The 22655-nt window shown below is 48.9% G+C and overlaps 1 protein-coding gene and 1 long non-coding RNA gene across 5 annotated transcripts; both read left to right on the top strand.

Annotated features, from left to right (window-relative positions):
* The first annotated feature begins 603 nt into the window (after positions 1-603).
* On the top strand, positions 604-12617 carry LOC103541694 (SLAM family member 8-like). 4 transcript variants are annotated; one of them, XM_070608544.1, is made up of 5 exons: positions 604-882; positions 6038-6421; positions 8931-9227; positions 10858-10988; positions 11546-12617. In XM_070608544.1, exons 1-4 carry the CDS (start codon positions 810-812, stop codon positions 10971-10973), a joined length of 870 nt encoding a protein of 289 aa, XP_070464645.1. In that variant the 5' UTR covers positions 604-809; the 3' UTR covers positions 10974-10988; positions 11546-12617. The 4 variants fall into 4 exon arrangements, with proteins under 4 accessions (XP_070464645.1, XP_008506775.2, XP_008506773.2 ...); XM_008508553.2 differs by having other exon boundaries at positions 704-882; positions 10858-10992; positions 11598-12009; XM_008508551.2 differs by having other exon boundaries at positions 704-882; positions 10858-10992; positions 11546-12009.
* Positions 12618-17659: 5042 nt separating this feature from the next.
* Positions 17660-21884, top strand: LOC139081752 (uncharacterized). The gene is made up of 3 exons (XR_011536979.1): positions 17660-17784; positions 20293-20406; positions 21769-21884. It is a non-coding gene; the product is annotated as an uncharacterized lncRNA (long non-coding RNA).
* Positions 21885-22655: the final 771 nt, after the last annotated feature.

Here is a 22655-nt window from a genome sequence, read left to right as displayed (position 1 = left end):
CAGCGGAGGCTGCGTCCAGGAGGAGTGTGCAGGTCTCTGTCCCTGCCGCTCTGTGATGGCAGGAGCAGGGCTGGCAGAAGCTTAGAGGAAAAGCCTGTTGTGATGCAGCTAAGAGCCTGTCAGTTTCTGTAGAGGTTAGTCTGCGCCCTGTGTGGGGAGCATCACTAGCACTAGTGGCCGCTGAGAAAGCCATGTAGGCTCAAGCAATAGGCAAACGGCAACATGTGCATTGGGGGTGTGGGGATTTAACGTTTCCCATAAAGAGCTTTGCTTTTTTGCTCAGAGCTTCTTACTTAGGTGACTGACAGTTGAAATTTGCGGAGAATCTGAGTGAAAATTTGACTCATTCAATGGTATGGGGACAGAGGACAGGAGAGGCTTAGCCCAGCCTGGCTGTAACGGGGTGACCTCTGAGCTGACCACACTGACACTGCTGGCCAGGGCTGCCTGGGGCAGGCTGTTGACCGGAGAAGCAGGTGAGGGTTTTGAGTGGGTGTAGGGCTGAAAAGTGTGAGATCACTGCAGGGAGGGGTCTCTGCAACACTGGGCCAGGAGGATCATAGTGTGAGGCTGTTTATAACTGGTTCTGCAATTATGATTGACGTCTCACTGTAGATACCAGGGATGACAGGAAAGATCTGAATGAGTCACTCTAACTATTGGGCTGCGATCCCAGAACTAATATTAAGCTCCGCCCTTTGGGTGGGGAAGAGCGTAAAGGGCTTGTCTGAGTGAAGCTTTCCCTCTGCTTTTGTCTCTGCCTCCTGGATGTTTCCTCTGCAGCGGGACAGGCTGGCAGGGAGCCTGCGATGGGGCCCTGCTCAGAAGACCCCCCACTCTGCTGGGCCTCCTGGCTCCTGGGCTTCAGCAGCCTCCTCCTCAGTGAGTGGCCCGGGCTCCGGGGAGGGAGGGCAGCGGGGTGGAGCAGGGGGGGCAGGGTCTCCCTCCCCGTCTGCTGTCTTTGGTGGACAAAAAGACAAAACAAGTCTTTAATTTAGCAAACGCACTGCATTTGGTTTCAAGTCTAGGGGTGAACAGAAAGAACCGATGGCATTTTGGTTGTGGGGAGTCTGGGAACCCTGAGCTAGGGCGGCCTTGGCCGCATCAAGGGGACCATTAACAGGGAGGTGAGGCCACTTCTGCTGCAATGACAGGGAAGCTGGGAGAGTCTGGAGCTGCCTGGGGAGTGGGACGGAGACAAAGAAGCGGCTCCTGGGGACACAGCAGGTGGGAACGCGGCACCCCAGGCCTGGAACTCAGAGGGGACCTGCCAGCCTCTGAAGCTGTCGTGTGGAGAGGGGGCTGACCTGGCAGCTCCGTGCCTGAGCTGGAGGAATCAACTCCAGCTTCTTGGGTTTCTCCTCTGAAAAAGGAGAGTGAATGAGCACTCCCCGTCTGGGTTTGGGTCTTAGCTCCAAGCACCAAGGAGAGAGTCCCTGGGAGTCTCACATTTAACTTAAAATTACTTGTGAATTTTGCGTTCCGCTACATTGTTAGTTTTCATGTTCAAAAGTTAAGAAGTGTTTATCTTCGGGTAAAGTGAACCCTCTAGGAGGATGCCTTTTTCCTGCCTGTGGGTTGCATCTCCCTCCACTGCCACATGCTGCCCAGGTCCTGGAGACCCCAGACTGAAAGCAGTTCTTTAGAGACAAACCCTGGGAACACAGGAAGCACCAGCAGCTCGTGAATCATTGTACAAACTGAGGACTATCTGTACCATGGGATAACATGGAGGATAAAAACCAAATGTACCAGTTGTCCGGGTGGGATTTCCAATTTCCATGAGTTCAGAGGCATGGGTTTCCACGAGCAAGATGCAGGAGGATGAATACAATGGAATCTAATTTTGTAAATGAACAAGAGCCTTCAAAATTTAAGGGTGTCTGTGTACTCACATGTTTATAAATGGAGAAAATGTGGAAGGAAACAGCAGACTGCTAAGGTGGGTTTCCAGAGAGGGTGAACTTGGGGAGGAGAGAAAGGAGGGGGAAGTAGAGACGGGGGAGGGTTAAACAGAAAGAGAACTGAAAGAAAGGCTGTCCTAAGGAAGCCTGAGTATCTCATCTATTACTTTATCGGAGATTTTATGTTTACATATAATGAAATTAAATAAAGAACTAATGAAAATAATAATAATTAGTGAATTATGAATTCAGGTGAAAGCTGTGAAAGGTTTCATTGTATTTTTTTTGTTCTAACATCCCAGCCACTATATGAAGTTGCAGGGAATTATATGAAATTTAGTGGATTAGAGAGCGTCTGTACACAGGATGTCTTGAATTCATGATGAGCTTTGCATTAGACCCCTTTAACCAGGTAACGTTTTGTCAACAGTAAAATGTAGGATTTCTCCACTTAGCCAATTTTATTTAAATGGAGAAGTATGTTAAATTATATACAGCTTTCTCCATAGGCTCTGGGGTTGGAAGATTATAGAGGGAAGAGAGAGAGAGATGGAGAGGGAGGGAGGAAGGAAAAAGGAGGAATGGTCAGAAAAATGGACAACATTTTATGGTGATTTTTGAGTGTTAAACTTTATATTATTCAAGTGAATTTTATCTGTACCTTGTTTACCACCATGCCCTCCTCTGGCTTTATTTCCTTGTTCAGGATTACATCCTTTGTGGCCCAGAGAGCTCTTGCTGCCTTCCTTCTCTTTCTAAGTCTTCGTCCATCTTCCTCTCAGCTGGTGCTCCCCACGCAGCTTCAGGGGCCAATCCTCCCTGCAGGCTGAGGGCTGAGCCTCCTCTCTCCCTGGGTCCCTCCTCTCTAGAAAGTGGGGAGTCAGGCTGGGCTGCTGTTTAACCCTCCCCTAGCCAGAAGCCCCTGCTCTGCTACCCCTCTAAGTCTTGCTTCCCTTTCCCTGGAGAGGGAAGTTGGAGGGTGAGACTCTGGGACCTGCTCAGATCCTGGGATCAGACAGCAGTGCTGGCACGGAGGAGTCCTGGGGAGGGCAGGGAAAGGGTGGGGGAGCTGGTGGGCAGCTCCTGCAGGGGAGAAGCCCTGGGAGGGAAGAGAGGAGACTCAGGCTCCAGGTCTGGCTCTGCCCTGCGTGACCCAGGGCAAGGTCATTCACTAGGGAGCCTCCTCCTCTGTGAAAGGAGGGCCTGGGCAGATCCCCTCTAAGGCCCCTCCCAGCTATGACATTCTGCGATTTGGTGACTCCACCCAGACAGGACTCTCCTGTGGCTGCTTCAAGGCCTCTGCTCTGTCTCTCCATCCCGTGCTGTCCTATTCCTGTGGCCTGACAGGGACTGCCAGCTGGTGAGCCTATTTAGGGCACCTTCAAAGAGAAGATCCCTGGCAGTCTCTGTGGTCACTTCCTCAGCCCTCCAAGGAGAGAGGGAATCCTCCTCCTCAAGCCTTGTCTTTGAGATCCAACCTTGTCCTCTTTTTTTTCTGTCAACTGCTCCTGAGAGGGGTCTCCAGACCACCTAGAAGGACATCATCTCCTTCCCCCAGTGTGTGGAAATCAGTCTGCAAATCCCACTGGGGAAAGCTCGCTGCAGCTGTGCTGCTCAGAAGCAGCTGAGAACCTCGGCCACACCTTCTCAGTTTCTGTCTGTTGAGCAGAAAATATCAGCTTCTTTCTCTCTGTTCCCTTGGTGCTGACCCCTTCTTACCAATGCTGGGGGTGGCGGGGGAGGTGGTGGAAAAGGCAAACACTGTTTGGTCAGAATTACCTGTGAAAATCCCTTAGGAAAGTGCCACACTGGAGACTGAAATGCTGTCTCTCAGTTCGGCTGTCTGTACATTTCCCCATTGCAACGGGGCTGTTTCTTTGAGCCTCAGGTTAGATAGAACACTTATGGTCAGTGTCCATTGCTGTACCCAAAATTACATATTTCAACATGAGATTAACTCTGAATGCCATGATTGACCAAGGTGTTAAAGAATACTTTAATTTCACTCATTAGTTAATGAGGGAACCAGGAGGCTGTCACAGCCTGTTCAAAGGAAGAGTCAGAGACCATGCCCACACTCAGAGGCCATGAAGATGCTGGAATGAATGTACAAACAGATGCCCCGTGTTTACAGAGTTTATGGCATTTGAAGCTATATAGGTAGAGTTCTAGAAGGATACAGGTCAATAACAGTGCTTACCTCGGGAAGGAGGCACTCTTCGAACTTTTATTTGAATCAACTACATAATCCATATAATAGTTTTCTATGAACACATAATACATTTACAATTACAGAGCAACTCATTAAAAATGGGGGAAAATGCCCACACCAAATAGAGTTGATAATACAAATTTTTTCAACCCAAGCTTGGGATAGCATGTAGCCTGTCCTTCCTCCATCTTTACCACTCTCCCCTGTAGCACAGATGTCCTCGGGTACCTGGTAAAATGGGAGTTGACAGTGGCCATGGAAACCAGCTGCTGTCTACACAGCAATAAATTTCCTTTCAGTCTGAGGCCTTTGGTAAACAAGAAGGCCCTGGCTGGACTTCGACTCCCTACCGCTGCCTATGGGATTGCACCCACGGGTGTCTGAGCCCAGCCCTGTACCCAGGGCGAGACCCCTTAGAGGGGCAGATAGGGAAGAGGAAAGGGCACCATCCTGGGACCTGGGAATGTCTGGTTCTGATCCCAGGTAGGCTTGGTCAAGAATCATCATCATCATAATGAGCTGGAACACATTTATGGATGAATTATTGAGCACTGTGCTGAGAGCTTTTATCTTCTTATATCGCCACAATAATTCTGTGAGGTGAGCACTGTCATCATTTCCATTTCACAGATGAGAAAGTGAAGGCTGAGAGGTTCAATAACAGCTCACATCCCTCACAGCCAGGAGATGGAGACCCGGCGTCAACTTTAGTCTCGCTGGCTCTGAAGTCCAAGCTGTAGACCACCTGTTGTACTGGATCACCCAGTCTGACCCCTCAGCATCTTTCAATAAAAATACTCTGAGGTGGGACTGAGAGGCTCTGAGGACACTGTGGATTTCATGTGGTGCAGCTACAAGGTGGTGGAGCCTCCACCACGTGTGACAGGCCCCCTCCCTCCCTCTCTCATGGGACATGTGCTGTATGATATAAACTCTCCTTTTCTAAGACCCTGAGGTATTGTAATTATTTGTTACCACAGCCCAGCCCAGCCCATCCTGACTACTACACTGCCTGGAAGGAAGGGGAAGGGAGAGCAACCTTGTTATTGTATTAGTTATCCATTGCTGTGTAACCTGTTACTCGAAAACTTGTGCCTTAAAATAATACCATGTACAGTCTCGCAGTTTCTGTGGGTCAGGATCCAGGGGTCCTTTAGCTGGTCCTATGGCTCAGGGTCTCTGAGACTGAAATCAAGGCCTTGGTGTGGGCTGCCGTCAGCTCAAGGCTCAGCTGGGAAGAATCTGCTTCTGAGCTCACTCGTGTGATTGCTGGTAGGATGCAGTTCCTGTGGCTGTTGGACTGAGGGCCTCAGTTCCTCCCTGGCTGTTGGCTGGAGTCTGCCCTCAGTTCCTCGCTGTGTGGGCCTCTCCACAGGGCAGCTGACAACATGCAGCTGGCTCCATCAGACTGAGGGAGAGAGAGAGTGCGAGCAAGATGGGTCATAGTCGTGTATAACCTCACATCGCTAGGTGACATCCCATCATCTTTGCTGTATCCTGTTCCTTAGAAGCAAGTCACCAGGTCGGACCACACTCCAGGGGAGGTGGATCCAAGGGTGTAAGCATGAGGAGGGAGGGGTCTTTGGGCCCACCTTGGAAGCTGCCTCCTACAGATATGGTCTTAGCATGTGTCAGAAAATGTGCTGGTGCTTTTGATCCCTGAGCTCATTTAATTCACACTATCTTTTTGAGGCAGGTAGAGAACCTGACTGCAGGTTAGCAAGTTTAAGTAACTTATTCAAGGTTATACCCCACTGGAACAAGGACTTGATTCAAGAATTGTTTCAAGTTCATTGTACTAGGCTGCCTTCCAAGAATCAAGGTAATGTACTGGATGGATTTCATTAAAAAGATGGGTTCTGTGGTTCTCTCTGTTATTCTTGATGAAAAAACACTCACATTCCTGTTTCCAATGCCCTAGGTGTCTGCAGCACTGAGGTCAAGAGTTCTGGAGCACATGGTGCTGGAGTTCAGGAATCTGGAGTCCACGTTCCTTTAAAGGAGATCCAAGGAGGGTCTGTGTTGTTTCATGTGATCAAGGAACCAGGAACCAAGCTGGAGGAGATCTCGTGGGGCTTTGGCCCTGACTTAAAATACAGAGTCATCCTGCGAGTCCATAATGGGTCAGAAGGGACTCCAACCTGGGTCTGCTTTGAGGACAAGTACAAGCAGAGGGTCCATGTGCCCAACATGACGTCCCTGAGGATTGAGAATTTGACACGTGGTGACAGTGGGCAGTACCGGGCTCGAGCCAGCTTGACTGGGGGAATGGAATCTAACCAGATTTTCTACCTCACTGTCTATGGTACGTGACACCCCCTCACCTCAATCCCATGGCTATGACCTTCTTTTGTACCTAAGAGTGTCACACGGGCCCCATTTTGCAGCACTCCTTCCCAATGCCAGCCTTCAGGCTCTATTTTCTCCCTTGAAATTAGGATAAGTGGGTTCAGCACAAATGGGGAGCAGAGCTGAGATTCACACCAGGGATAAAGTCACTTCAGTGTTTTGGGAGAGGAAAATGGAAGTTTGGGGGAAATGGAATTTTTCCATAACACTTATTGTTCTTTAGAGGATTAAGTTGACTTATTTATGTGTTAGTTTTCTATTGCTGCTGGAACACATTACGGTAGTTCTCCCTATCCGTGGGGGATACGTTCCAGACCCCAGTGGATGCTTGAAACCGTTGGTAGTACTGAACCCTATATATACTATGTTTTCCCTATTCATACATACCTATGATAAAGTTTAATTTATAAATTAGGCACAGTAAGAGATGTACAATAAGTAATGATAAAAGAGAACAATTAGGGCCAGCCCCGTGGCCGGGTGGTTAAATTCGTGTGCTCCACTTTGGCAGCCCGGGGTTTCACAGCTTCAGATCCCGGTTGCGGACATGGCACCACTCATCAGGCCATACTGAGGTGGCGTCCCACATTCCACAACTAGAAGGACCCACAACTAAAATATACAACTACTTACAGGGGGGATTTGAGGATAAAAAGCAAAAACAAAAAAAAAAGTACAATTAAAGCAGCGTACTGTAATAAAAGTTACTGTAGATCTTAGCAACTTCGCATTCTATTTTTTTCCTTTCTTCATTAAGTCAAGAACTTTCACGTTTTCACTTAAAGGAAGCACTTCATGACTTCTCTTTGGTCTATCTGAATTGCCAGCATTGCTGCTCTGTGCTTTGGGGTCCTGACTAAGTGAAATACGGGTTACTAGAGCACAAGCACTGGAATAACGCCACAGTCATCTGATAGCTGAGACGTCTACTAAGTGACTAACGGGCGGGTAGCCCATACAGCTACACTGGGCAAAGGGATACACCGGACAAAGGGATGATTCACGTCCCAGGTGGGAGGGAGTGAGATGATGCGAGATTTGACATGCTACGCAGAATAGCATGCAATTTCACACGAGTTTTTTATTTCTGGAATTTTCCATTTAATATTTTCAGACTGGTTGACTGTGGGTAAATGACACTGCAGAAAATGAAACCAGCAATAAGGGGGGACTTGGTGGCTTAAATCAACACAAGTTCATTATCTTGCTGTGCTGTATGTAGGTCAGAAGTCAGACACGGGTCTCACTGGGCTCAAGTCAGGGTGTTGGCAGGGCGTGTTCCTTTCTGGAGGAGCCAGGGGAGAAACACTTTCTTGCCTTTTCCACCTCCTGGTGGCTGCCTGCATTCCTAGCTCTTGACCACCTTTGTCTGTCTTCAAGGCAGCAATGGTGGGACGAGTCCTCCTCACATTGCCTCCCTCTGAACTCTCCTTCCTTCTTCCACTCTTAAGTACCCCTGTGATTACACAGATCCCATCCAGATAATCCAGAATAATCTCACTATATTGGGGTCAGCTGATCAGCAACCTTAATTCTATCCATTACCTTACTTCCCCTTTGCCATTAACCTAACACGTTCACAGGCCCTGAGGATTAGGATGCGGACATCTTTGGGCGGGGGGCACTGTTCTGCCTGCCATAATTCAGAAATCACGTGTAGTTCATCCTCCCTATTCCCTCTGCTCTTCCTCAGCCTCAGCCCGATGCCAGCCTCACTCACAAAATCCAGCCCTAAGAGCCTCCATAGACGTAGGAGAAAGTCTAGCCTGCCACACTTCTGAAGACCTCATTTAGCCCCTCTTTCTTACCCTACAGCTCCTCTGCATAGAGAAATACCCTCCTACAGAGAGTGGCTTTGACAGCTTTAGGGCCCCATGGGATTTCTATGACTGGCTTGTAAACCTGTCACTTCTGTTCCTCTGTGTACCACAAGTTCAGTGCCACATTCTAACCACACTTGGGGTTGTCATTCCTAGTGGCTACCACTGCATCTCCCACAAATGTCTGCACTTTGGGTGGCATGGGGCCCTTCTCTGGACTCCCAGAGCTGGCCAGATATCCTTGTTCACTGTGGGCTGTGTAGTCCAGGCATCACCTCAGCAGGAGAAACAGGCGAGGGCCCTGGACCAGGACAAGTCCTTCAATCCCGACTTCTCCTTCTAGTAAAGACCCATTTTCTAAAAATAAAGGGCCTTGGGTAGGTGGAGTGCAGGCTTTATTTTCTTGTGGGAGACTTTAAGCCTTGCTCGGTCTAGTGCAGTCACATAAGGCTTAACTCAGTGGCTCCCTTCCTTCTTGTCTCTTGCAACATATTTAGCTTTGGATAAATTCTATTTCATCTGTAAAATGTCTCCCCTTCCTAGAGGAAGGAAGACAAAGCTTTAATGAGATAATGGGTGAGAATGTGGCAATTGTAATGTTCTACACTCATGTGAGGCTCCATTCTCTTGTCCCTCCTACTCCAGAACCTGTGCCCCTTCCCCAGATCCTGGTCCAGTCACTGTCCATCACACCACGCTGGTGCAGCGTCATCTTAGAGTGCAGGGCTGCTGGGGTCACAGAGGACCTGAATGTGACCTGGGAAAGCAAGGGCCTCCCCAAGGAGCTGGAGCAGAAAGGGACACAGGGACCAGCCCCCAATTCCTGGACCCTGGCTGTGAACCTACCTCTGCGCCAGCCCAATGCCAGCCTCACCTGTGTGGTCAGCAACTCTGAGGACCAGAAAACTGTCACCTCAGCCCTTGGGGAAGTCTGTGCCCATGGTGAGTACAACCTGCTGGTGGTGGTGGGGAGGGCACTGTCGGAGCTCAGGGAGCACTGGGTCTGAGGATTCTGGGCTTTTTTCCCCACCATGTTTATCACCACCACCCCCACCTGGTCACCCCCTACAGGAGTCTGGGAGGCACATCCAACTTGTTTCTGTTCTTAAATGACTGTCATGTCAATGCCTCTCACCTCTTGCCCATGCTGGTGGGCAGCAGCTGTCCAGCACCTCTCCCACCCGACCCGTCCTCCACAGGGAATGCAGAGTGGTCTTCGGGAAAGAACCTAGATTGTGTCATTTGTCTGTGTCGCCTGAAGTGTTTGATCTCCAGGGACTCCCTGTAGGATTCAGGGCTCAGACACTCCTGTGCCCATGTTTTGGTCACTGACACTTCACACCGACCTGCTTCACACCGACCTGCTCTGTTGGAGTCCCGAACGCCTTCTCCTATTGATGCTTGTCAGCCTCTGGAGATGCTGCTTCATCCCCCATCTTTCCTCCCACCGTTTCCTTCATTTCTTGCCTTATTCCTACTGAAGGATTTCCCTCAGGCATGGCAGACTTCAGTAGCATGTGTCCCCTGTTGTCACACAGGGCCCCGTGCTGGGTTTAAAGCTCTGTGGTGGCCATCTTGAAATTTCTGACGATCTCTGAACACAGGGCTCCTCATTCTCATTTTGCGCAGGGCCCTGCAGGGGCTGTAGCCATCCTGCCCTCAGGGATCACCTTTAAGGAGGGTCCCCGGCCCCTCACTGAGTGGCAATGCTCTGTTTATGTACCTGTCTCCTCCAGAGCCTGGAGCACCTTGAGAGCAGGGGCCCTGTCTTCTTCTCCTCTGAATCCCTGTGCCAAGCACAGCTTCTGGCACAGTTTGTTCACTGTGTTCCATTGAATGAACGGATGACCTGGTACCCCTGAGTGCAGCCTCGCCCCTCTAACCTACCCTGCATGAGCTGGTGGAGGGATCTGATGTGTCAGCATCACAAAAAACCTCCTGTGACCCTCTCCGCACCCCCGTACTGGACCCTTAGATAAAGCTCAACACTCAGTGTGACCCACTAGACCCTCTGAGAGCAGACTCCTGCCTCCCTCTGATCTTTCTGCCTGGCTCCTTCCTGCCCTGTCCCTCTCTTGCCTGCCCCAGTGGGGTGCTGGCAACTTCCCAGGGGCTGGCTCTTTGACACTGCCATGTCCTCAATATGGTGCTCCTCCCTCCTGGAATGTCCTGCCCACCCTGAGTATCTGGTAAACTCCTATTCCTCCCTCAATATTCAGGTTACCCATCACCTCCTCTGGGAGGCCCTTCCCTGAAGACCTAGGTACAAGATGTAAACCTCTATTGCACTGCGATCCCTCTGGCTGGCAGACTTCGTTATTCTCTCAGTCTTCCCTGCTGGGTGACGAGCTCCAAGGGCGTGGACCCAGTCTTGTCCATCTCAACATCCCTGGCAGCAAGCAGGAGCTTGGGAACTGGTTGAATGAATGAATCTCCATGCTCCTGCCTCTTCAGCTTCTGACCCAGGACCCTCAGACTTCTCCACCTGCTCTCTCTATCTCTCCTTGGCAATGGGTATCTCAAGTTCCCTCTTGCCTTAACCTTCTTCACTCTCTTTGTGTGAGGGAAACAGATTCACATGGACAAGCCACCGTTGGCCCCCTGCGAACCATCCTAGGGACCATCGTGGCCGTGCTGTTGATCCTCGGGGTTGGCCTGTGCCTTTGGAAGACACTGGGAAGAAGATGACGGAGACTGCAAGAGGCAGGTTGCACTTCTCTTTTCTGGCTCTGTACCTCCCCTCCCCCACTGGGCCCTCGGCTCCCTGTCTCCTGCATTTTACTGCTCAGGGAACGTCCCTGTGGAGGGGATGATCTGTAGCGTGGCCTTGGGGCTCATAGCAGTGGGGGAGGGTACAGGTTTCCAAGGCCCAGATTCAAGCTCCACTCCGTGTATGACTCAGGTATAGAATTGCAGGAGGAACACAGGAACCATGATGGTGACACCCACTGTGCAGAACTAAGCCAGCAGGAGTCTCGAGGGGGCAGGGAGAAGATGAGAGCTTGGAGCAGTGCCCAACTGGGCTCTCCCAGGTCCCCCTGTGCCTGGGTCTCGGCATTTCTGGCCCTGCTGTGTCTTTAACTCTTTCCAGATAGTCACTGGTATTTTCTAAGAAAATTTACAACTGGGGCCAGTGTAGTGCTGGGCACTCTGAGGGAGTTCACATGCAGTTCATGTCAGCAGCATTGGTTCTGTGTAGGTCCCTCTGGGGCCTCTCTATCCCGCAGCTGTTCTAGGAACCCTCTGTCTTGCATTTCTAGGGTCTAGATGAATGACATCTAGAAGAAAATAACCTCTCACTACTGTCTGCAGTGAGGTCCAGAAGCCAGACCAGGCCATGAAGATAACTTAATTGGAGAAAGCAGGAGAATCAGCATTCCTAGGACACCTCCAGGCTGAGTTTGATCCCTGCAGACATCTGCCTCTTCCAGCTCTGGTCCAGCTCCATTGGACTTTGGTCTGAGTTACTCTGCCCTTTGTGTCCTCAACTCCCTGGGCACATGACATGTGGCCATGCCACTTCCTCTGCCACCTTCCCAAGCTGCCCTCCCACTCAGGACCCTCACTCCTGCAGGACAAGTGCTCATTCCCTGTCATTGACTCAGTTCCTGACCCTTCTCCTCCTGAAGCTTCCCAAAGGAGACCCTCCTGATGGTGCTTGTTAATCCCCACAACCTCTGCTGTGTGTCTTTCTGAGAACACGAGCCCAAGTGTGGAGACTCTGTGGAGGTGTTGACCATGCTACCAAGGAGGGAGTGAGGGCCTTGGTGCTGGCTGGGTTGGGGGTCAATGGAGGCAGCATGGGGGGGTGGGAGCCCACAAAGGGACTGGCCCGATGCTTCCTTTGCAGCTTGTGGAGGGCTCCCTTGGATGTGTTGGGCAGTGTGTGTGTGTGTTGGGGAGAGTGTCTAGTGTACATTATATTCTGGCCAGAGCCCTTGCTCTTGGCCACCTGTGCTAACCTGGTCCTCGGCCTCAACGTCAGCCCATGGGTCCCAAAACCACTTTCCTGTGGAGTGAGAAGAGGTTTTTGTACTGTTTCAGGCCCTTTCAATTCTTGTGTTTCTCAGAAAATGACTCCAGAGGCCCAAAGTTGGGAGTTGCCCCCTTAGGAAAACATCTTCATCTCTTCTCCTACCTTGGATAGGGGCACTCGGTGGTTAGAATGGATGAGCAGTGTCCTCCCACCCTCCTTGGTGGGGCTGCTGTGGGGTCTGAGGAGTGAAGCTTGTGGGAAGGTCTGAACCAGCCGTCTCCAGACTCTTCTGCTGACCCTCAGCCCCCCACAACCATGCTGGCCTCAGCCCCTAGGTCAGCCCCTCTTTGCTCACTGACATCCCTGTGTCTAGAATGACAGTTCCCTCTCCCTGTTCCTTGCTCTCATCCCTGCCTGTTGAAATACCACCATCCTGCCTCAAGCCTCCGTCCAAGTCACATGTTCCTTGGATCCTGTCTGGTTCCAAAGGTTTGGAAATGGTCTCTCCAACATCTGACTTTTTCAAATGCTTTGGACATAACTAAGGCCATGGCCACAGTCTGTCCTGGATTAGTCATGAGTCTTCTCTGCTGGACTAACTTGGGGTTCCCCCAGGAGGGTGTCAGGGCTGTAGGAGGCCAGGACCAAGAAGACAAGTACCTGTCTCTGTGAAGGGTCTGGGCCACCCTTCCTCCCACAGGTGCTCAGTAGGCTGAGACCAAGAGCACAGAGGCGGCTGTAGGTCTTTCTGGTGCTGGGTCCATGTGGAATCAAGGATGGACATGATGACCTCCCATGACCCCGCTGATGACCTCTCATGACTCTCCCTGGCCCAGAGATCTGAGGTGAGGATTCCCCACCCAACCTCCAACCCCACATCGCCTGAGGACCTGATGCAGCCTGCACTGTGGCGTGTGGGAGCTTCTCTCCTCCATGGGGTTGCTCACCTCCTCAAAGCCTCTGCCTCCTGCCTTGGATCTCAGCTCTTTGGTCAGAGGTGGACTCACTGGACTATGACCTCTGGTACCTGGTCTGCTGGCCTAGATTCCTGGGTCTCTTGGTTAGCCTCCCAGTCACCTCAGCTCAGCTGCTTCATCCCTGACCTCAGAGCAAAGTTCTGAGCCACAGGCTTGAGCATTATGAAGCAATGCTAGGAGCCTGCTGGATGGCGCGTGGATAAGGGAGGAGTAGGGGGATCCGTAAAAAGACTGTTTCTGACCTCTTTTCCCTCAGGCTGAGCAGAAAGCTGAGAGAGAAAAAGATGACATCTCCTCACTGGCATCCCAGGTGACTGGTTATGGCTGGGTGTCAATGCCCATCAGCCCAGGAGCAGTGACCGCCCACTGGCCCTTTCAATCCCACCTAAAGCAAGGAATTAAAAAAAAAGAAGAAAAGAAAAGGAAGGGAACAGGGCTTTCAAAGCCTGTAATGAGTGAGGTTTTGTCCTTTGTTATTAGTGCACTGAGCCAATTCCAGCTCCTATAGACCTGGTGCACGGCACAGCGGATCTCTGCCTGGTCTTTTCTGCACCATCCTCTCATCTCGTGATGCTGTGTCAGGCAATGCTCTGCTGCTATTCAGAGGGTTTTCATGGTCATTCATTTTGGGAGTGTGTGGGCAGGTCCTTCTTCCTCGTCTGTCTTAGTCTGGAAAACCCACTGAAACTTGTCCACCATGGGTGACCCTGCTGGTGTTTGAAATACCGGTGACGTAGCTTACACCTTCACAGCAACACGCAGCTGATGGGATGTTATGGCCATGCACTAATCCCCAGAACCTGTGACTTTATGACCTTATGTGGCAAAAGGGACTCACAGAAGTGATCCCTCCCCTGGACAGCACATCATAAATTTCCGACTGTTTACTGGCCATCTCCACTCGCATGTACAACTGGCGTCTCCAGCTTGGCTCCTCTAACTTGAAACTCTCCAAACGTGCTGCCCATACAGTTTCCCATCCCCAAAATGCCACCTCAGTCCGACCATTTGCTCTGGCCACAAAACCTTGGTGTCATATTTGACTTCATTCTTTTTCTCATACCCCACAGTCTATCAGCAAATACTGGTATCTTTTCATTCAATATATATATTCAAATATTTATTTTCATATATACAACACAATACCTCTCACCACCCCCCTGTTCCAAGGACCATCAATTCTCACCTGGATTATTACAGTAGACTCAGTGTCCTTAGTTTTGTCTTAACCCATTAATGTATATTTTTCAAATGTCATCTAGAGGCCTGCCCGGTGGTGTAGCAGTTAAGTTTGCACGCTCTGCTTTGGCAGCCCTGGGTGCGCCTGTCCGGATCCCGGGTGCGGACCTAAGCACGGGATCAAGCCATGCTGTGGCAGGCGTCCCATGATGAAGATGGAGGAAAATGGGTACAGATGTTAGCTCAGGGCCCATCTTCCTCAAAAAAAAAAAAAAAAAAAAAAAGTCACCCAGAGTGATGTTTTCAAAACCTAAGTTGTGTCACATTACTCTTTAGCTCAGAACTCCCCCATGGATCCCCTTTGTCTGCAAGATCCTATACCATCTGACCTGATCTCTCTTGCTCCCCTCCTCCCTCAATTGACTCTAGGACACTGGGCTTTTTGTCCTTCCTTCAATGCACCATGCATGCTCCTGCCTCAGGGCCTTCGCTCTGCCTAGAATTCTCTTCCCCCAGCTGTCTGCCTGTCTCACTTCCTGACCTCCTTCAGGTCTTTGTACAAACGTTATCTTCTAGGTAGGGTCTCCCCTGACCTCCCTATTTAAAGCTGCAAACTCCTCCAGGCGCCATCCTCCCTCCTCCAAGCTCTGTTTTTCCTCATTGTTCTTCAAAAGGCTGTGACTCAGGGGGCGTTTAATCTGGGCTGCAGTTTAAAGACAATGGGAGTGGAGGCCTCAAAGTGTAAACTGCAAATCCTATTATGCAAATCCCATTATTATTCCCAGGAAACTGCAACACTGATACGTTAATGAACTTGCTCCAGGTCACACAACTAGGAAGTGGCAGAGCTGGGGTTAAATTTTGGAGTTGGATTCTAAAGCCCCCACTCTTGACAGCTGTACACTGGTTAAATAAGGTAGTCTATCCGCATAGTGGAGTACTATAGACGTAATAAGAAGGATAAATTGCATCTTTACATATTTAGATTGGAAATTGTCCCTGCAATATTAAAAGAGTTATGGGACAGTGTGTATAGTATTATCCTGTATTATAAATATATACAAACGTATGTTTATGTCGGCATAAGGGAAGTCTAAAACTGATATGTCAAGAAGTTAACAGTGGTTATGTTCCGGAACCCGTCTCTTTTTCTGTATCATCAGATTCTCTATAGCACTTATCAGAAAAAGATTATCTATTACAATTTTTGAGCAGGGCAGTGACATGAGCAGAGCTGTGTTTCAGGCAGTTAATGCCACATATGTGCCAACAGGAAGCTTATCATCTTAGGAAGTCGTTAAAGTATTTATGCTTATTTTCACTTTCTTTTGTGTGGAATTGATGCCTTCAGAATCTTATTGAAATAACCCCAGATATCTCTGGATCTATCTACATAGTACAGGCAAAGTGAAACTTTTGGTCTAATTGATTCAAATGGACACTCCACCTGACCCAGCTCACAACCCTGGCTGTTCATCAGGTCAACTGGAGAGATTCTAAGAACAGACACTTGGACCCTATCCCCACACTAGGGATCATCTGTATTTTACAAAACCCAATAGTTGATTCTGATGTATGATCTGGGCTGAGAACTGAAACCTTTGGCCTACGTGAAGACTTCATTAAATTCAAATGGGAATGTACATGGCATGGAGACTGAGAGTTTGTCTTCCAAGATGGTTCTCGGTGTGTGCTCAGCAGGCAGTGCAGGAAATGTTGGTTGAGTGAAAGAATGAGTGAATCACGAGACCGCACAGGTTGGAATTACTTTGGTGTGCTCACCAAGGTCCAAAGTCTGACACATGGACCCTGAGCATGAGCCTAGAAGCTCTATTTCATCCATTGCCCTGTGTGATTTGCCTTGGAGATGCAAAATCTTGCTAACAAATGTCAAAAGACACTGATAGGCACAACCAGAATGCTGACTTATCAATTTGTAGTAAGAGGCACACTTGCTAACTGGGCTGGATGGTCCTGTTAGCCTGAGCAGTGTGTCCTCTCCCAAAGACACGCCACGTGGGAAACAAAGGTGTCACTGGGCTGCCTGGGGAGCCCTGAGTCAGGACAGGTGAGTAGACGCTGCTGGTGTGGATGCCAATGGCTTTCTAGTCTGAGCTCTTCATCTCCATGGTGGGACATACCTGCCTGGAGCATGGGAATCTCCTGCCCGCCTGACAGAACTGCGTTTGTCTCTGTCGCTCACCTCTCTTTATGCTCCATTTCTTATATAACCCTCCCAGGATTGACAAATTTTTTCGGTCACGTTCATTTGTGAGATTAAGTCTTACCTAGGTCTCTGATCTTGAATGTCTGTACCTTTCCTGTGATCCAGGGGTGTGATGTTTTATCTAATCTCCCAAAACCAAAAAAACAAAGAAATACCCACACGTGTTCCTCTCATTTCCCAGCTGTAGTGGAGGGAGTGGAGGGAGAGGACGCTGCCTCAACACACCACACACCACCAGCTGAACCACCAAACCGCTTTAGCAAACAGACCCAGAAAGAAAAGCAGTGAACTGAGCAATGGGATTCCACAGCTCTCAGGGCCGGAATCTTCACCTAATTTATCACTTAGACTTTCAATGAGATCCTCTCATATTTACAACATCAGAACCACCATAACAACTAGAAAAACTAAGAGAGTGTAATACGTAATAAAAGTCTATTCAATTTAAAAATCTTAATGAAATAATTTCTAGAATGATATGAATTGCTAAAATTGATCTACATGTGTGTATAAAGCTCAAAAAATCAACACAGAAAATATTGTAAAACTTATATAAGTATTTTCTCCTTAAGGGCATGAGAGCCACATGCTATTACAGGTAGATTCCTTCAAACCTTAAAAAATAATGCATTTTCATGCCAACAAATATGTTTTAAAACTTGGCAGAATATAGAAAGCATTCATTTATGATTTAGAAAACTTGACAAAGCACAAGAAAAGACAGAAGGCCCCAGTGCAGTTGTCTCGCTGCTCGGGCACCTCTCTCTTCCCTTCTGCTGGAAACCCTTCTTGTGAGCTGAACTCCGGGCTTCCCAAGGAGCCCAAGGAGAGAGGCCGTTTGCCAGCACCGTCCACAGTAATGGGGGGAACAGAGCTCTAGTCCCTGTTGGGTCAGAAACGGAGCAGAGTGAGCGGCTTCCGGGTGATGGGTCCTGGGACTGCCCACACTCCCTGCAGTGGGCTGGCTCAGTGCAGGCCCTCCACTCCACCTGGTGGTTCTGGGAAACTGGGTTGTTGGGGTTTGCAATAATCCTATGTGCTTTTGCTGCAGAGAATTTCCTAGAATCTAAGAATGTCCATGTTGGAAGCAAACTCACTGTGGAGTCCTGTTCCTTCCTCGACTTTCTAACAACCCACCAGGTGAGTTTGCCTGTGGTTACATTCCACCAGTGACAGGGACCTCACTGTGTCCCAAAGCCTCTGTTGCATGTTTGGATGACTCTGAGTACAGAACTCTCCTCTAATATTGAGTCAAAGCTGCCTTTCTTTATCTTCAAGTTTCTGTCTTGAGGTCACTAATTACAGAGATGATTCCTTGTCCACTCAACGGCCCTTCAAGATGGATTTAGGGCAGAGCGGAGAGACACATCAGTGACTGGCCTAGCTGTTCTTTGCTCTTCCTAAAAGCCCCGATTCCACCCATCCCCCATAGTTTCCTGGGTCACATGCCAGCCTTTACTGTCTCTGATTCATCTCATCTGGTATTGTCCCAAGGGCTGGAGATGTTGGATATCACATTTCCTGGGGGTGGTGAGCACCAACATACCCCACCCCTAATCTCCTGGGAAAGGAGTGTCTCAGGAGCTGGGCACACTCACCCTGCTGGGCACTTTCTTGATCAATAGACTTCCCCGGTGCCGTTGGTGGCAGTGTTCTGGTCCACATAGTTGCCGACCACACAGGTGTTGCAGATGTTGGGCTGGCTCAGGGACAGCCTCACAGCCGGGGCTCAGGTGCAGGGGGCTGGTCCTGGTGTCCTTGGTATTCCTCTTACATTTATAAATGAGCCAAGCAGCTCTGTGGGCATCAGGCTCCAATTTAGGGTGAGGACAGGGAGCTGGCTTCTATGCTGGGGAACCCCTAAATGTCAGAATGAGGTGGGCTTTCCTGAGGCTCCTGTGCCCACACAAGCTGCCCGAGTTCTCTCCAGACAGTGTATTCAGAGTTTCTTGGCTTTGGTTTTGGTTTTAGAAGAGCTCTCCTTTGTTAATGTCTGAGAAGGAAATGCCTAGCTCCATGACGGTCCATGCCTGGAGGTGGACAGAGGGTTGGGGGTTGACTATTCCATGCACAGACCTCCCACTATTCTCCCTGTTTCAGCCCCGTTCTCACCCCACCCTCCGTCCTACCTGGGCCTATGAGTTCAGAGCCCCTGTGGGTTCCTCTGGGCGTACATCTCCATCCCCTTCTGTGCCCCTCTGTTTGTATCCCAGGTCAGTGGTTCTCAAACGTGGCTGTACATTGGGCTCAATGGGACCGTTAAAAAAATACTGTTCCTGGGCACTAGCCCAGAGATGCTGACGTCATTGGTCTGGGGTCTGGCTCTGCCCTGCTAGGCTGCCCTCTTCCTTCTCGCTCTGAAACTCCAGGAATCTCTGGTCTGCCGACTAGTTATTCCTGTCTCTCTTTGATGCTGTGATTTATACACTTAATCAAAATAGATTCAGTATGGTTTTAAGGTTCTGCGGAAGGAGAGGAAACACATGCATCTACCTTGTTCATGAACATCTTGAACAAGAAGTCCAAACCTAATTTCCATGACCGTGCCCAACTTATTCTCCAGCCCCTCCTTCTCTGTGCTCTATAACTTAGCAGATGCAAACCAACCAGCAAACTCCAAAAGCATTCCCTTTCACCTGTCCACACGCTGCTCCTTCCCGCATCTGTAACATCACTCTTGCTGCTCCCCTGGTGATTTCTAGGCTCAGAGATAAGCTGTGGCTGGGTTTGGATCAGCGCTCAGGGGTGCCAGGGCCCTGGGTCAGACTCTGCCACCTCCTGACCTCCCCTCTGCTCTGAGAAGGCTCCAACAGTTTCAAGCACCACATTCTCACACAGCCACTTTCAGAGGCAGGAGCCAGGGGAAGTGTGGGGCGGGAGCTTCTCCTCAGCCTCCTTCCTCTTGTCAGGGTGGAAGTCATTCTCAGGAGCCCCTAGTAAACTTTTCTTACATATCCTTGGCCAGAACGAGGTCACACGCCCACCGTGAGGTCAGGGGAATCCCCCCGCCCCATCCTTGATACCCGCTCTCTCTCTTGACAGCTGAACCAAGCAGGGTTCTGTTGGTGAGAAGAGGGGTGGCTTGAGGGAGGAAATGGATGGTGTTGGTCATGGTAGTTTTTCCTCTCCATTCCTTCTGTCTCTTCTTGGAGGACACTAGTTATCCATGCATTTGATCTCCATTGTCATTCCATATTGCTCTTCTTTGCTCTAATTGCTTTCCTCTTATTTTTTATATTATTTTCTTATCTTGTCTTCCACATCATTGATATGGTTCCCTGTAGTGCTGATTTTAGTCTCTGCATTTTTAAATCTGCAAAAGAATTACTTTTCCCTTTGATTGTTTTCTTTGCCCCTCCCCCAATCATATTCTGATATCTTAGTTCATCTTTCATCTCTGGTTCCGTCAGTCTTTTGAAAACTGTTCTTCCTTTCCTTTATTTTGGAGGATGAATTTTTTGTGTAGGTCTTATTTTTTCCTTTTCTGCTTTTTCATCTTTGATTGAGGTCTTCCTATTTATTTTGCTCTTTGCCTCAGTAGACACGTGTTTAGATTCCTTTTGACTTTGCTTTCTGTCAGGACGCTGAACTCAGCACAGGAGTCAGAGAACTAGATATAATGGCTGTATTCTTTGTTTGGTCCCACAGCAGCCTGGGCAGCGTAGGAAGAGAGCAGGAACTTTGGGGAACAAGAGTTTGAGAACCCCGTCTGCTCCATCTGCTCCAGTTCTGTGAAAACCACATGGAGACCGTCTCCGCTGAGTGGAGTATTCCTGTTCCTCGAGGAATGCCCTGTGGGATTCCATTCCTTTTCCCCTCCTCCCTTCAGCCTGGGCCAGCCATGTGGCGTGACATCCTTGTGGCTCCTGGGCCTCCCCCAACCCCGCCCCTCTTGCTCTTTTGTCTGCTGTCTTTCCTGTCTGGGTCCATTGCTCCTAGAATGGTGTTTCCCAAACTGGTGTGCCTGGTAGCCTCAGGGACCTGCAAGAGCTGCATTAGAATGTGTATATTTCATGCTTTCATTTTGATGATATCTGAACATTAACACACGCATGTTCTGGATCCTGCAGTGACTACCTTATTACAGGCATTTTCAGGGCTCTGCTTGCTTTCGTGTTAAAGCATCTTCACAGGAGGACCAGATGATGACACAGACGGTGGTCCTGACAGGGACTGTCCAGTGCATGGTTCACGTAGAGGAGACAAGTGGGAGGACTAGCCCTCAGGCGGGGAGGGCAGAATGACAGTAATAAGATGTACTGAGCACTGGTGATGCAAGTGCTGCTCTGAGGCTGTGAGTGTGTTAACTCGTTGACTCTTCCAACAACTCTAGAAGGGAGGCCCTTGATTACTCCACTTTGTTTTTTTGGTGAGAATGGTTGGCTCTGAGCTAGCACCTGTTGCCAATCTTCCTGTTTTTGTTGAGGAAGATTGCTGCTGAGCTAACATCTGTGCCAGTCTTCCTCCATTTTGTATGTGGGATGCTGCCACAGCATGGCTGGATGAGTGGTGTGTATGTCTGTGCCTGGGATCCAAACCTGTGAACCCTGGGCCCCCGAAGCAGAGTGTGCAAACTTAACCACTATGCTGCTTGGCCAGTCCTTGCTTACTCCACTTTTACAGATGGGGAGACTGAGGCTCTGAGAGGTCACGACCCTGCTCAAGAGTAGACAGCCAGTAAGTGGTGTGAGGGCTTAACGCAGGCAGCTGGCCCCAAAGCCAAATTTCTTAGCCATTAAGCAGTAAGGCTCACATCAACCTGCCCAAAGGTCAACTCATCTAAACTGGTTTGCTGAAAAACAGTTTACAGATGAATCCGTTTCCCATACAAGCAAATCACTGAATGATCAACGTGCTGAATATGCTAAATTGATAAAATCTGTACTTCTATCAATGATTGATAAAGTTTATAACAATGTGAATCGAATGGATCAACAGGGCCTATGAGAACCCTGGGGAGCAAAGACTCCAGGGTTCTGGCTTCGGATTGCCTCCCTGACCCTCAGTCTCCTCCTCACTCTGCCTGTCAGTCTCCTCACCTCTCTGCCCCCCCGACCTCCGCCTTTCAGGAATCACCAATTCAGGCTGTCCTGTGAACTGACTTCTCCTTTTTTCTCCTCACAGGGAGCTGAGTAGAGAAAAGTCAAACATTGTCTTAGGTGCTTTTAGGAGGAAACAATGGAATCCTGTCAACAAAAAAGACAGAAATCTTCAAAAGCTGTTAAACCAGACTATCCAGTACGAATTGCTTTAAGCTTTATACACAGTTAAAAGAAAGAAGTTTCTGGTAAATGGATAGATTTGACCACTTTGATGGCTTGATCATTCACTGAATTGGCCTCTAATTGGCCCACAGCTCTTCTCACACAGGCACGTCAAGCTCCAAAGTTCCTGCTCTGTAGCGGTCAGGGGCGTATCTGCCCTGCACGTAGAGGTGTGGGATTCTGTCTTTGTAGTAACAGCTTTCCAAAGTTCATTCACAGTAATGTAGTAAATACCCACTATGGTAGCAAATATCCAAAGAAGAATTTTTCAGACTAGGGTTTCAGTAGTAAGTAGATAGGTATGTATTCAGTGAAGATTTCCATAATGCTGTAATGCTAATTTTTTTCAGGTGAATCCAACAATTTATAGATCTCTCAATTGTCACCTGGCAGAGTTTTGGTTAAGAATGAAGTTGACCGTCTTGAACTGGTAAACAAAGACTTTAATCAAGTGTTGTCCAATAAATGTATATGAACTGGCAGTCTTTGTGTTAAAGTTAAAAAAATAAATTAATTACTGAACCTAATGTGAACCTACAGTTTTTTCCTATAATCCCAACATTAATGATTTAATTTCAGCAAAACAAAAACACCCATCACATTAAAGTTGTACGTTTGAATATTAGTTTCAATGACCATTGCTTTACTGTTTGACTGCTTTGTTTTTATTTACTTTATCCACATTTATTTGGATTATAGTATAAATGCTATAAGCAGAAGTCATGTACATGTAGTTTGATGTTTATA

This window comes from Equus przewalskii, unplaced genomic scaffold (assembly GCF_037783145.1).
Source record: "Equus przewalskii isolate Varuska unplaced genomic scaffold, EquPr2 ChrUn-9, whole genome shotgun sequence".
NCBI classification, from domain to species: Eukaryota; Metazoa; Chordata; class Mammalia; order Perissodactyla; family Equidae; genus Equus; species Equus przewalskii.
This window is presented reverse-complemented; position numbering and strand designations above follow the sequence as displayed.

What these genes read in the sequence shown, in the direction of transcription:
- LOC103541694 (XM_070608544.1), top strand. Translation starts at nt 810, where the DNA reads ATGGGGCCCTGCTCAGAAGACCCCCCACTCTGCTGGGCCTCCTGGCTC. An exon ending in TTTCTACCTCACTGTCTATG is followed by an intron (nt 6,422 to 8,930) that starts GTACGTGACACC and finishes CTCCTACTCCAG; the next exon opens with AACCTGTGCCCCTTCCCCAG. An exon ending in TGGGGAAGTCTGTGCCCATG is followed by an intron (nt 9,228 to 10,857) that starts GTGAGTACAACC and finishes TGAGGGAAACAG; the next exon opens with ATTCACATGGACAAGCCACC.